This window comes from Lycium barbarum, chromosome 11 (genome assembly GCF_019175385.1).
Source record: "Lycium barbarum isolate Lr01 chromosome 11, ASM1917538v2, whole genome shotgun sequence".
Classification (NCBI taxonomy): domain Eukaryota; kingdom Viridiplantae; phylum Streptophyta; class Magnoliopsida; order Solanales; family Solanaceae; genus Lycium; species Lycium barbarum.
The window spans coordinates 181,491-197,192 of record NC_083347.1 but is presented as its reverse complement, the minus strand read 5'-3'; the positions used below and the strand labels follow the sequence as shown (position 1 = coordinate 197,192).

General features: G+C 37.1%; 1 protein-coding gene across 2 annotated transcripts; it reads right to left on the bottom strand.

Annotated features, from left to right (window-relative positions):
- Window positions 1-6,863: 6,863 nt before the first annotated feature.
- LOC132617544 (uncharacterized) lies at window positions 6,864-13,565 on the bottom strand. 2 transcript variants are annotated; one of them, XM_060332562.1, is made up of 13 exons: window positions 13,423-13,565; window positions 12,616-12,842; window positions 12,183-12,233; window positions 11,240-11,370; window positions 11,002-11,118; window positions 10,756-10,875; window positions 9,321-9,385; window positions 8,768-8,937; window positions 8,353-8,406; window positions 7,824-7,933; window positions 7,426-7,539; window positions 7,196-7,321; window positions 6,864-7,124 (listed from the first exon to the last, which is right to left on the bottom strand). In XM_060332562.1, the coding sequence occupies exons 2-13, from the start codon at window positions 12,793-12,795 to the stop codon at window positions 7,094-7,096; spliced, it is 1,269 nt and encodes a 422-aa protein (XP_060188545.1). In that variant the 5' UTR covers window positions 12,796-12,842; window positions 13,423-13,565; the 3' UTR covers window positions 6,864-7,093. The 2 variants fall into 2 exon arrangements, with proteins under 2 accessions (XP_060188545.1, XP_060188546.1); XM_060332563.1 differs by having other exon boundaries at window positions 12,616-12,820; window positions 13,423-13,544.
- Window positions 13,566-15,702: the final 2,137 nt, after the last annotated feature.

Genomic DNA, 15,702 nt, shown 5'->3' with positions numbered 1-15,702 from the left:
AATAGGTATCCTCTTCCAAGAATTGATGATTTGTTCGATCAATTACAGGGTGCCAAGTGGTTTTCCAAGATAGATCTAAGGTCAGGTTATCATCAAGTGAGAGTTAAAGAAGAAGACATCCCCAAAACAGCTTTCAGAACGAGATATGGCCATTATGAATTCCGAGTGATGTCATTTGGGTTACCTAATGCTCCGGCAGTGTTGAAGAATTTGATGAATAATGTATTTAGGCCTTTCTTGGATCTATTCGTAATGGTGTTCATTGATGATATTCTAGTGTACTCTCGCACAGAGTCAGAGCATGCAGACCATTTACGTATTGTTCTTGGAATTCTTCGAACTCGAGAACTGTATGCAAAATTTTCAAAGTGCGAGTTTTGGCTGAACTCTGTGACATTTTTGGGTCATGTTATTTCAGATGATGGCATCCAAGTGGATACTCAAAAAAATAAGGCTGTGAAGACTTGGCCAAGGCCTACAACGCCTACAGAAGTCCGTAGTTTTCTAGGATTGGCAGGTTACTACAGAAGGTTTGTGGAGGGGTTTTCCTCTATTTCAGCACCATTGACAGAGCTAACTCAGAAATCAGCAAAATTTTAGTGGAATGATGCTTATGAACGCAGTTTTCAAGAATTGAAAGATAGGCTAACTTCAGCTCCAGTCTTGACACTCCCAGAAGGGTCAGATGGTTATGTTGTATATTGTGATGCTTCTGGGGCTGGGGTATGATATGTATTAATGCAGCACGGTAAAGTCATTGCTTATGCTTCAAGACAGTTGCGGAAACATGAAAAGAACTACCCAACTCATGATCTCGAATTGGCTGCGGTTATTCATGCATTAAAAATGTGGAGCCATTACTTGTATGGTGTACATGTCGATATCTATACAGATCACAAGAGTCTCCAATATATTTTCAAGCAGAAGGAGTTAAATCTACGGTAGAGACGATGGTTAGAACTTCTAAAAGATTATGATGTAAGTATTTTATACCACCCCGAAAAGGCGAATGTAGTGGCTGATGCACTTAGCCGTAAATCAATGGGAAGTCTATGTGAGATTCCTCCGGAGAAGAAAGAATTAACCCGTGAGCTTCACCAACTAGCCAGCCTTAGAGTTCGCATAATTGATTCAGGCAATGCGGGAATTGGTATTCACAACCCAACTGGTTCATCCTTAGACATGGAGGTGAGAGAACGTCAATACGAAGATCCTCAGTTGAGCCATTATAAAGATACACTTCATGAGAAAGAGAAGTCTCCCTTTGAAACTTCTATAGATGGAGTTCTTAGATACTGAGGCAGGCTATATGTTCCGAATGTTGCAGAATTACGTCGTCAAATTCTAGAAGAAGCTCATTATTCTCGGTATTCTATCCACCCAGGTGCAACAAAGATGTATCATGATCTCAAGATAATGTATTGGTGGGATGGAATGAAAAAGGACATAGCAGAATTTATAGCACAATGTCCAAATTGCCAACAAGTGAAAATCGAACATCAAAAGCCAGGAGGATTATTGCAAGCAATGGAGATTCCAACCTGGAAATGGGAAATGATCAATATGGACTTTATTGTAGGGTTACCTCGCTCCCGAAACAAGTATGACTCCATATGAGTGATCGTGGATAGACTCACGAAATCAGCCCATTTCCTTCCAGTCAAAACTACTTACTCAACAGAAGCTTATGCAAGATTGTATCTTAAGGAAATAGTGCGACTCTATGGTATTCCGATGTCCATTATTACTGATAGAGGAGCGCAATTTACAGCTAAGTTTTGGAAGTCTTTCCAAGAAGGTTTGGGTACTCAGGTGAAGCTTAGCACAGCATTTCACCCACAAACTGATGGGCAAGCTGAACGTACTATTCATACCTTGGAAGATATGCTACGGGCATGTGTACTAGATTTCGGCGGTAGTTGGGACGACCATTTACCCCTCATTGTGTTTGCATACAACAACAACTATCATTCCAGTATTCAAATGGCTCCGTATGAAGCCCTATATGGAAGGAAGTGTAGATCCTTAATTGGGTGGTTTGAAGTAGGAGAAGTACAGCTAATAGGCCCTGAGTTGATTCAACAGGCAGTGGAAAAGGTCAAGGTCATCCGAGATCGATTGTTGACAGCCCAAAGTCATCAGAAATCTTACGCGGACAACCGTCGGCAAGACTTAGAATTTCAAGTTGATGACTGGTATTCTTAAAGGTGTCGCCAATGAAAGGAGTGATGAGATTTAGTAAGAAAGGAAAGCTGCGTCCTCGATACATTGGACCTTATAAGGTTGTTCGCAAGGTGGGTCAAGTAGCTTATGAATTGGACTTACCCTCGAAACTGGAATCAGTCCATCCGGTTTTCCATGTCTCAATGCTCCGTAAGTGTGTTGGAGATCCTACTAGGATCGTTCCAGTAGATGATGTTCAAGTGACAGAAAATTTGGCTTATGAAGAGGTACCCGTTGCCATACTAGATAGGCAAGTACGGAGACTTAGAAATAAAGAGGTAGCCTTAGTTAAGGTCTTATGCAGAAATAACAACCGGGAAGAGATGACTTGAGAGGTGGAAAAAAATATGAAGGCCAAGCACCCATATTTATTTCAGCCCCCGGAAGAAATCCAAGATGAAACGTCAAGATTATGAGGTATGCATGTTTTCTTTTTATGCTTTCGGGTCGTGTGTGGCCAAAATTTATTACTATGATGTTGTGCCCCTGTGAGGCATTGTTATTATGAGCTGTTATGACAGGTTGGTAGTGCCATATTACAGGGGAAACTCTGGCGAAATTTTCGCAAAATTCTCGAGAACTTAACATTCAAGGACGAATGTTTTTAAAGGGGGGAAGAATGTTACACCTCCCATTTTATTTCAAGAAGATTTCAGCTTATTGGTGGTGTATGCCTTCGGTACGGTAGTCCGCACCAGAGTTTTGGTCATGAGATATTTTGCTTGGTATGTGTACAGGTGTATAAGTATGTATTCTTGACATTTCGAGGGAATTGGAAGTGAAACGAATCAAATCGAAGCAAAACGAAGCAGTTCAGGAAACTGCTGACACCAGTCAGTGTCGACGGCCCAAGGGACGGACCATCGACACGTCGAAGAGCTGTCGCCTAGCACCGTCGACACGTCGACGAGCCGTCGCCTGGCACCGTCGACACGTCGATGAGCCGTCGCTTGGCACCGTCGACGAGGTTCTGCAATCAGATATCTCAAGCAGAGAATCGACGGCGCACGTCGACGAGCCGTCGACCTTGCTCGTCGACCCGCCGATCTGGAAGTTTCCAGCACTGGGTATAAATATAAGCTCCTACGTTTTAATTCATTATTTCTCCCCAAAACATACTCTATATCCTCTAAAACCCTCTCTCTATTTCTATAACAATCTATGCCAAGAAATTAAGATCAAAAGCCAAGATTTAAGAGATTCATATACTAGGAAGTCTATTAGGTTTTGTGAAGGGTAAGAATTCCTTTGACATACAAGTGGAAGATTTCATTCTAATGGAGTAGAGTAACTCAAGGCTTATTCCCAAGTGATTAAGGTAATTTTTATGATTCTCCCATGTTATTTAAACTATTGAGAGGTTGGAAGACTTGAATTGTGGAAAGAAGGGGGACATGAGGTGCAAATATGGAAAATAAAGATTTTTTTTAAATCATGACTTGACTTGAATCATAGTTCTTGATATGTAATGAGTGCAATCTTGCTATGAATAGTAGTAAAGATGTTGTAGAGGCATTGTATGAGGATGGACACGGGATGGTGCCATAGCTAGGGTTATAAAGGAGTGCTAGGGAATGTTTGGGATTGATAATGTCTAGCTTGATGAAATTGTTGATTAAGATATGGTGGGTGTTGTTGTGATAGGAAGTCATCGAAATAAAGGAAGATGTTACCCGATTTTCGTTAGCTTTAGTTAAGCATAAGAATGTCTTCGATTATCTAATTTTAGTACGAACTTCCTTGAAGGTAGAAACATGAGCATTGGAGAAAAGCATTCAAGTGATAGAGTTAGCGAATCATAAAGGTATGTAAGGCTAGCCCCTTCATTTCTAAGGCATGATTCCTCCGACCTTATTTTCCTTACTCTCCATGACTTTCTTGCATTCCGAGAAGAATATGAGTCAATGTATATAGAGCCTCTTATGTGATAACAAGAGTGAGAGATATGTTACGAATACAATAAAGGTAATGATGATGAAGAGTTGAAGTCTAAAGAATTCTAAAGCAAGATATAATGTCCATGAAGTTAATGATCCTAAGTATGGTTCCATTGATGTTCTTCCTTGCGTACACTCACCTTAAAATGTTAGTCCCTTCAAGGTGAGATATGATGAATATGATTACTCCATAATGTAACGGGGGTTCACGACCTCATGTCACCCTGACATATCCATAGTTGTCTCTAAGTTCTAATGTATGTGATATGATAAATGTAAGCTGATGCTAAGTTTATGATAAGGTCATGATAAGTTTATGTTAAGGTCATGATATGCCTATGAGATGTATGATAATGATAAGTCTATATTGATCACATGATGATACAATTCCACCACGCCTAGAAGGCCGGACATGACCACCACTAGTGGGCGGCGTATGATGGTACCCGGACGCGGGTAAATGAGGATTATATATGTGATAGGTCGATGTATGTGATATGTTTAAAATGCATTTATTCTTAAAAGCTAAGCAGGTTATGTTTTCACCTTATCTTTCACGATTTCTTTATTATGCTCATTTTATTTAAGCCTTACATACTCAGTACAATGCTCGTACTGACGTCCTTTTCTTTGGACGCTATGTTTATGCCTACAGGTAGACAGGGAGGTGATCCAGACTCGTAAGAGCTATCAGCATATTTTGAGAGCACTCCATTATTTCGGAGGTACTACTGATTTACTATTTTGTGTGTATATATATGTTTTGGCCACGACGGGGTCCTGTCCCGTCCATATGTCTTGTACTCTAGTAGAGGCTCGTAGATACGTATGTGTGGGTAGTATGGTCTCACGATTTCCCATTTGTATATGTATATTCTTTTGATAGCCAAAGGGCTTATGTATATAAAGGTAATTATGTTTCAAGGTGAAAATGGTTTCCCTATGATTAGAAGCATGAGATTAATGAATGAGCGCAGGATGAGTATGATGAATACTAGTATGAGCGGTGCTCAGTGGTTTTCCCCGGGTACCCGTCATGGCCCCTAGTCGGGTCATGACAATTTGCCCCTGTTTAAACTTATTTCTTTCTTTTCTCCATTGTTTTTTTACTCCTCCTTAAATAAGTCTATTTCTTTTTTGGGACAATTTATTTCTACTTGTATAGTCCATGGACAGACGACAATAACGTTCTTCTTGAGAGTTGCTAAATTGCTAAAAGACATTATTTTTTTCCAATAAGAAAAACGAAAACAGAGGGAGTACTATTTATTTGTTGGGTGGTGGAATGCGTGTATCTCCTCCTCGATCATAATTATTCACTGTATTTTTACTCATCATTCATTAATTAGCTCCATTCCCAATTCCCACTTGGACTGCATTTTTAATTCTTAGATTCGCCTTTTGCTGTGCCCTTGCCCTTTGTGTTATTATTGCGGTTCATGTGATCATATCCATTCTTCCGTACGGCAGCGGAGTCATCAATTTACACAATCCAACTAACAAAAACAGTAAAAATCATGTTTTGTATTTCAAAATTTGACTTAAAAGCAATTTTTAAACTCCCTTTCCCATTTCACAAGACTTCCTTGGTACATCGAGGGCCATCAATAGTGTATAATATATATATATATATAACCAAAAAACTATATTTTTGCCACAATATAATTTTTTAACCAGGGAATTCAATTTAATCTCCTTCCCGCTATTTGGCTCGGTCATTGCTTCAATACAGACACATGGTGAAAACATTGAATTTATAAGAATTTTCTCAGCATATTGGTAAGAATTCTGTAAATGAAATTATATTTTACAGTGGTGTGATCCCATATATAGGGGTGTCAAAAACATATGAAAAACCGACCGAACCTAACCATAACGAATCGATTTATAGTGTTTTTTCAATAAAATCGTGGATTTTTATTTAAGCTTATAACCGTCCTAAATAATTAGGGTGATCTTTTTAATTTATACAAAAAACCGAAAAATTCCCGAACCGAACCGAATAGCCTTACATGTATGAAATATATTTTATATATTACAAATATGTTAAATTGAATATATAAAATACATTTTATAAGTTTTGTTCAAATATAAAAAAGAATTTGGCCACTAAATTTTGGGCCTTTAGTTGATTGGATTTAGTTTCAAAAGGATACCTCATATACATAGTCATACGGTCATAGATTTAGATGATTTAAGTAGGCATTTTTGGTTATAGTTAGCACTAAGATAAGTTTACCTCTATCTTGGTCTCCTTTACTATGTTGCTTGATGTATATATATCAAATTCAAGTTGTGGTTTCTGTGGCCTACAAGCTAATATTTGTTTTGGTTCAATTCAACATTGTTGTCTTCGGCAAGTTATTCTTCTCCCTGGTCAATCAGTAGGATTCACATCGCGATGATGTCATCGTTGTTGTCTTGCTACTTGATATAACACATTTCAGTTTAATTACATTGTGTAGTTTTTTTAATAGCTTTTACATTAAATATTTCATAAGAAACAAATAGAAGCTTTATTTGATGGTGTACTACAAATAGGTTTGTGGAGGTTTGTGTCGTTACGTTTTAATGGTGGTGTATTTTTAGGTGAAACTTTAAAACTAAAATAACCGAAAATTAACCGAACCATACCGATACCGAAGAAAAATTGAGATGATGGGACGGTCTCGAAAAGTCTAATTTTTGTTATACAAAATAAAATAACCGAAGAATTGGGATGGTATAATTTTTTTAAAATAACCGACCGAACCGTCCCATTGACACCCCTACCCATATACATACAACGAAAATTTACATATCAATGAAAGAACAAAGAAGATTGCATGAAATGTGTACATTGCACTGGTGATGTTGCAAATATTTCCTTTCTCTGTTGTTAAGCAACCCTTCAATGATTTGGTGAAATACTTGGACTTGGTTATACCATAACTTCACAAAATATTGCAACTACCTGCTACTTCCCTGAAAATACAAATCTTCATCAGAATTCAAGGCCGTTAGGTCAGTCAATCAGATATATAACTAATGCCTACCTTCTTGAATCTTCATAACGGCTTAGTGCTTCCTCAAATCTAAGCCACATAGGACCGGTCTCCTGCAGGTTCACATTCTGGGGTCCAGCAAGATAAGCCTGGACAACAAACTGGAGACTCCTTTCTCTAACAATATATATTTGACAAAATCAATCAATCAATCCTATATCACATATAGTCGTAGTATCTCATAGTCCCAAATCAGCAGGTAGCAACAATAGAGGACTTACCTTCCCTCGTACTCTGATAGCCAAGCCACATAGGCTGCGCCAACGTACATGGAAACAAATGGCTTTGTAAGATCCTCAACAGACTCCACTTTGTATGCCTTGTAGCCCAAGTCCCTAGTTTTCATGTGAAACAGCAAGTTTGGAAGATGCATTATCAATTAATTAGTAAGTATATCTCATTGGCTTTCTGTACCGTTTCTTTTCTTACTTCAACTGTCAAATTAGTTAAGCAACTCTGAGAACAGATTTTGGAAGTCTAATATCAGAGAACTTAACCAAAGTAAGAATAGGTTACCAAATTGCTAAAGAATAAAGGAAATGGAAAGTAAAAAGTAAACTAGATCAGATCAAACCAGACGAAAATGACATTTTATTACAAGAAGGTTTTGGTCACATACTTGTATAGCCAGCGTGATGTGGGATAGTCAATTCCCATCAATCCAGTACGCTGTCCAATTCCCTCAACAAAACGCATGGTCACGATCTCAGCAATAGCACACAGGACAGTCTGCAATAAAAAAGAAATATCCTCATTAAGTTTCCTCTTTCGACCAAGTGGTGGAAGAGAAGAGAAAAAACACAAGCACTCTTCTAGCAATCCCATTAGATGGTCGAAGAAATAATTCCTTTATATAGTAAACTAACCATTACGATATACTAAAATTGTCAGGTGTGGCATGAAATTTGAAATCCTCTACTTCTTTCAATCAACAAATCTCTTTAGAAGTTTAAAGATGATCTACATTCAATTTTTTCTTGTTTAATTGTCCAAAATTGAGCTTAACCACTCTCTTTTACATTCATAGATGTTTCTTCATTCTCTGCAGAACTTTTACGATGAATAATACTATATTAGTAATTGTGAACTTTAATCACTTCAGTAGCTTCATGCTCAAAAGAGATGCAACCCAGGGACCTAATACTTACAGGTTTCAGCCCTCTTGTGCTGAAGTATTTTGAAATAATTACTTCTGCAACTGCCTGCAACAAGATGGGTATGTCAGAAATTCAAAAATTAAGAACTTGCAGAAAATTGATATCCAAACAACTCGGTTAAGGAACCTGTTTCCATAAAAACTCAAAACTCATACATTTACCCTTCAACGATGTACAGGCATACAAAGTTCCAAAATGAAAATACTCAAAATAGAAGCAAAATAGCTCTCCATCTTTCCAGTTAATCAAGATAAAACTAGAAACGATCTGAAAGTTTGTCAATTTTGAAAAAACGCAGCTAGTTTTAACAATTGAAGATCATCAAAGTCAAATGGCATCATCTCCAGGACAAGAAGCATTCCAACAACTCGTACTAGATTTTACAGTTCTATGCATACTAACTTACCCTCAGTTCTACCCGAGAAAGATATGGTCTCTTTTCAGTATCATGAGAAAACCGTACATGGCCTCTTTTCTCCCCTGACTTGCTCCACTCCTTGCTCACGCTGGGATGATTCCACATTTCTTCCATGTCTTCTGCACAAGTTCTAGAGTCCCACGTTGTATTCACTGGACCTGAACCAAATGAAAGAAACATATAAGAGATTGTGAAAAGATTGAGTGCTACTTTTGGCTGACACAGGACAGACAGAATATGATAATAACAGTTACAGAAATTAAGACACAAGGAATACTGAAGCATGATGAACGTGCTAATTTCTTCTCTTTAAGTCTCTATAGCCATTAAGAGATTGACATACACTGAATTGGACAAATGTACTAATTTTTCATTTGCTTAAGACACTGAATGAACTGACATAGGGAATGTAATCAAGCTTTACGCCCTTCCCACCACATTTAAGTTATCCTACTGTACATTCTCACAGAGATGGTTATATGCATTTTGCAAGAACAAGAGAGAGAGAAGATGAATGCTTTATTAGTTATGCTCACACTACCTTTCTTTTCAGGAATTCCAGAAGCAGATACTGAAGGGGGCAAAGGATTGACGTCAAAGATTTTCCTACAAAAGTCATAGATAGTATAGCAAATATTAGGAACAGGTACATCATCCATTTACTTATTAACAAATAGAAGTTTGTACAAATCAAAAGCATATGCGTGGTTCATGTAAATTGACAAGACTATAGTCATCTTGCATACTAACACAATCATTTACCGACAGTAGTATTTAACCTTCTCATGAACCTAAGGTGCCTAATAAGAATATGCCTTCACTTTGTCACTAGTTTCCAGATGACTCTTTTGACCATGACTATGACTTCCCCTGCTGCTTACTACGGCAAAAATGGTGATCATCCTTTGTTGAGATCCTACTGAAGTGTTATCAATCACGAGAACTGAGGACTGATTCATTAAAAATCTCAACTAGAAGATTTAGTTTTACAAATGAATACACCCAAATGTGAGACTAAAATGGTATCACAGGCTGCCCTTTTTCCAAGATTGTATCCTCATCAAGGATCGACAGGTAATAAAACTCTAGAGATGGCTCATGAAGGCTTGAGACTAGAGATATGCTCCCATCACATCCTTGCTAGTTTAACTCCTAATTTTCAAATAGCACTCTCTCCAATACCATGTTATCAAAAGCTAGACATGATAAGCAGACTGGTCAGATGAGATTGCAACAATTCTAAGCCTCATTTCCACCTATCTCTAACTCAACCTTATTTGATTTACACAACAGATTCTGTATATCTTCCAAATTGAATATTGAGTCTCTGTGTAGGACTCATCAGGATGTCACAATATACAGGGACCTCCATTTGAAAATATTCACAAGAATTTCTAGTAACCTTCCCAAATTAATCCAGCAATGGAAATTTTGATCAGGCCATTTTCTCAACTATGTGTTCCACTGGTCTAGTAAGACCTGATGTTGTTCTGGTAGGGAAGTTTATGGTCTCTAGTAGACCTTGATTTCTTTTTGGAAGAAAATATTTTTAAAGTGATACCCGAGTATCACATGAAATTATACTATCTTATGCATCCAAGTAATAAGTTAGCATCATGTTGGGTCGTTTGGTATCATATGTAGAGTTGTGGACATTACTACAGGTGATTGAACTCAAGAAATTTGTGCAGCATGAAACTTTTCAGTAAATAGTATATTCAAATTTATTTAGTATAACCACAAGCGACAAAATTACAGAAGGTGAATAGATGATAAAGCCCCTAATTATTTCGAAGCACGTCTTCAGAAAAGTATATACTTATGGAAGCGTTCTTCTACATACAACTTCCTTATATGATATAATGCCCACTTTGTTAAACCATAACACAGGGTGAACTCTCCTGCCCTTAATTCCGACTGAACTCAGAAAAAATAATGATCAAACTGAATTGATATCATGGCATGTGAACAACTACCTCGATGGCAGGGTCTGTTTGACAGAGAGATAACTTCTCCAAAATGGCAAAGTGGACTTATGAGTTGCCTTCTTAGTACCACCCTTGTAAGCTCTCACCATGAACTCTTCACTTCTCTCTCTGCTCATAAAGCTCCACAGTTAGGCACTTGGGTACAAGATCTTTAGGATTCCTTAGCACTGATACATGTAAGATACATGAAATAGAAAGAAGATACTACAAGAACAAATAACCATATGAACTTACTTTTTTTCATAATTTGACAGCCACTTCAGATATGCAGCTCCAAGATATACATTTACAAAAGGCTTGTAAAGAAGTTTTGAATCCGTTGCCACCTCATATGTTCGGTAACCCAAATCACTGAAACAAATTGTATCTTAAGCTCATTTCAATCAAAAAGAAAAAGAAGACAAGTCTGCAGCTTTTGGTAAGATTCACATAATTCCCCGTAATCTCAAGAAGGAAAAAGAAAATCAAATACCTCACCAACCAGTCTGCAGTTTTTGGCAAAATCTGCATAATTCCCATAGTAATCTCTTTTGACTTTTTATTGTACCGTGTTGCAAGAAGCTGCCGGTCACTCTCAAGCTCAGCAATAGCGCAAAGCATATCCTGAAAATATTGGAAGGAAACACCTCATAGGTGAACTACAGAGAAAATGTTGATAATTGCTAAACTCAATTGATTCATCCTCTGACTGAGCAACCTAACAATACTTGCAGGTTGAGATAATGAAAGATTCTAGTGGAGATAAGGCATTTACTTGTAAAAAGTCCTGGCTTCGACTTCATGAAATGCAACTTGTGCAAATCATGTAATGGTAGAAAAATTAGCAACATAGCATACCCCAAAAACTCTAAAGTGGATGAAAGGTTCATCTTAAACTAAATGAAAGGTTCATCTTAAACTATCCATCATTTTAAATATATAAAATCCATGTAGTGAACAAGAAGTTGTGACATTCTAGTTTGAGGAGAAAACAAGGTCATCGACAAATTAACATGAATTTTATCCAAGATCAAAATTTACAAAAAGCAAAAGGCATTCAGTTGAAGAGGAAACTGAAACAACAAAACACTTTGAATGTTTCAGCTGTTGATTGAAAAGGTCTTCCGTGATATATTAAACGAGACTTTGACGCTCTGTTTAGCTGACTGCCCCTTGTCATGCACAAAAACAATGGACTCGTCAAGTTATCTCATCCACATTTAATCTATCATAACCCCTTGAAAATAGAGAATGTGCTGAATCACTATCACCCCCCAACCCGTCCAACTTCATCAATAATACAGTGCCCTTTGTGATACAAAAACAGAACGTTTTAGGCAACAATATTTTTGAACAATTCAATATTTTCTAAATTTGGCCACTGAAATTCTCTATAACATGTAATTGTAATGCATTCCAGATCTTGGAAATCATACCGAATCAATGTGCGATACAAAATGCCTTCGGACAATAATACCTGCTACTGCCTGTAAAGACAAAATCCAACACAACTTGCATAAAGAACAATAGAAGGGATAATTGTCAAAAATAGCTTTTGCAGGCAAACTATGTATTCAGTCAAATCCAGAAGCTAAACACAACTTCTAGAAGAGATTCTGAGACATTGTTGGTTGGAGAGACTAATACATATATAGAGGAAATAGTATTAGCATCTAGACACGAGTTTTGTGAAACACGTGGACTTGCAATGCGGGTGAAATCAATCTCTATGACTCATAGACATGGCTGGATTTCTTCATAGATCTCCCGTCCAATTAAGGTAATTGAGTACAAAATTTCGTTGACTGTACGGGAAAAGACCAAAGAAAATAGTAGTCATATTATGAGTGAATGTCTAAACAGCTCAACCTTCATTTCTGTTTGTGTTAGATAAGGCTGACCATCAGGATCACGTGAGAGGTGAACTTTTGATCCCTTAGTTTCTCCAGCGTTAAGCCATTCGGCTCTAACATCTGGATCGACCCACATGGCTTCCAGATCATGAGAATCCACACAATCATCCCAATATTTGAAGCTAACCGAAGCCATTTTTGAAGTTAATTATATATCTTCACTGCATCCAGCACAAGGAAGATCTGCATGTAAGAAGGAAAAATACTAGCTAGTCATTCATGAGATTGAATAACACTAAGTGTTCCTGGAAAACATTCATTTCCAAAAGTTTATCATGCAATTAGGTGATGGAATGTATACTTGTGGAAGCAATGAGTGGGATCAGGTAGTATGCATATATCTTGTTTCTTTCTTTTACCAAAGTCATCTGATCTTGTGGTTACAAATCTTAATGCTATGTGTAAGATTAAGGCGCTTATGTAAGATAACTGCATGCGGCATTTTCAATTTCAGGAGTTTGCAATAAACAGAAGATAAAAGCTGTGACTAGTCGGATGATTAGTTTTGACAAGGTAACCAACAATGAGCAGCAAATAATAATTGGCTATCCATCTACAATTATATTTCATCCATCTTCTGTCTTTGGATGAAATGACATTAGAATTTGGAAAGGAAAGAGAGATGAATAAGAAAAGTGGGAGACAAATGCATTAATTCCATAAATTAAAGGGTAAAGTCCTTGTCCATTCTACATGAGAAAAGAGAATATATATAAATGATGAATGAAGAAAAAAAGTAAGTTGGGAGGAAGATGAAAGATACCAGAGGAGGAAGAGGAGAGCCTCTTTGCCTCCTTGTTGTCTCCCAAGGGAATTTGATAATGCTCTTTGCTTTTCCTTAAAGAATACCAGAGGGGTCGTTAGTTAGTTTGTCTCTGCGATTGTTGTTGCTTTGATGTGACACGTACTACACACGCTTTCTGCTTCACCGTTTATCATTTTTCATGTTACACAAATTTCTCCCTTTCATTTTTTATAGCTCCCACACTTCAAAAGTATTTCGAATTTATTTAATTAGACAAACGTGCATTTGTGTTACATGAGGAGTTCAAATGTACTACTTGATTTCAAAAAGTAAGAACGATAATATTGGATTTTAATTGTAGTAATATAAGTATTTGACTTAAAAATGTATTAGCATTTGAATAATATTATAAAATGTTTACCTTAATTTAGCCTATTACTTGTTTTAAAACTTGCATAGAGATAATAATATAAAGAATCTAACTTGAGAAGTTGGGTGAAATGAAATGCCACATATGACGTGGAAAAGAAGGGAAAACGGTGGTGCTCAAAGGGAACAGGAAAAGCGTACGTGGCCACTGGCTTGAGCTTTGAAGCTAGAAGACGACAAAAATGATTTGTTGGTCTATCTATTTCTTAAAAGAGCAAAGTACGTTATGAGTATGACAATTGACAACACTTTGCTGTTCCTTTCCCTGTCTCTATAAGCCACCTTTTATCCCAGGTACGTACTCGTCAAAACTATGCTTTCTAACCCTCTGTTTGATGGTTGTTTCCCGTGGTTCATTACTGTACAGTATGGTATGGTACAGTATGATGTTGTATTGTATTATACTGTATTAATGAACACAATGTTTGGATAAACTGTATCGTTTGTTGTGGTTTAATAACATTTATATTGTTTGGTTTGACTGTATGGTACTGCATAATAACTTGTAAGTTTACTAAAATACCCTTAACTCTTAATTAGAAATTAGTTTATATATATTAATAAATTTCAGGTAAAAAATAAAATAAGAACTTTAAAAAATAAATAGGTAGTGAGTGGGGGTGGTGGAGGGGTAGGTGGTGTGAGGTGCGTGGTTGTGGGATGAGGGTGGGGATAGTGGGTGATAGGGTGGGGGTGGGTGGTGGTGAGGGGTAGTGGGTGGTGTGAAGTAGGTGTTTATGGGATGAGGATGGGAGTAGTGGGTGGTAGGGTGCGGTGAGTGGTTGTGAGGGTGGGGTTGGCTGGTGGTGAAGGGTGGGTGGTTGTGGGATATGGGTGGTAGGGTGGGGGTGAGGTGGGGGTGAGTGGTGTCACGCCCCGAACCATGGCCTGGGCGAAACACGGCACTCGGTGCCTTACTACTTGTGACCGAGCGAACCACATGGCTTGCTGAATCATCATGAGGCATAACATGAGCGAAATTTAACGTGAATGCATGATGAGCCTTTATAAAATGCAATAAGTCATAATACATAATCAAAATACTTGTTTAAACATGAGTGCGGAAATAGCATGAATGAGCCAAAATGGCTATACGACTCCGAAAGTGTGACATGACATTGTTACGCCCTATTTTGAACTGGGTCCAAGATAGTTTGCAACTTCACGGTTCTTCTAACTGGTTTTAAAAGGGTTAAAGTCGTCACCTAATTTTAAAGGAAAATCAGGAAACATATATGTATTTGTGTGTCTACTCCATTTTAGTCCACGAAACCTATAAGATTCTAGATAAGGGTTTTATTTACCCCGAGGGAAAAGTATTAAGCATCCCTCAGAGCCTGTCCGAAGACAGTCCTTAAACTTAGTTTAACTGAACACTAGAGGGGGATTATCTATCTGTTTATCATTATTATTACCTTTTTTCAAAATGTTATGACTTCATGAAAAGCTACACTAGGTGATAATATCCTAAGTATATACAGTGTATAAAAATGTATTTATATCAAGTATTCATAAAGAATGTATAGTAAAAAAGAATATATAAAAGAGCATAAAGAGAATGTACCTCGTAAGTATAAAAGTATATCTATTAGTACAAAGAGTGTATATATATGTTAGTGTAAAGAATGTGTAACTATATTAAGAATATATATAAAAAAAATGTAAGACTATGTAAAAACAAATATATCAAGGATATAAAGAATGTGTGTCTATGTATATTAAAAGAATGTATGTATATTAAACATATAAAGAACATATTTCAAGTGTAAAAGAGTGTACGCCAAACCTAAAATGTATAAAGAATTGTATAACTAGGTATAATAGTGCATAAAGAATGTAAAAATAATTGACGAATATTCATTGGTGTAA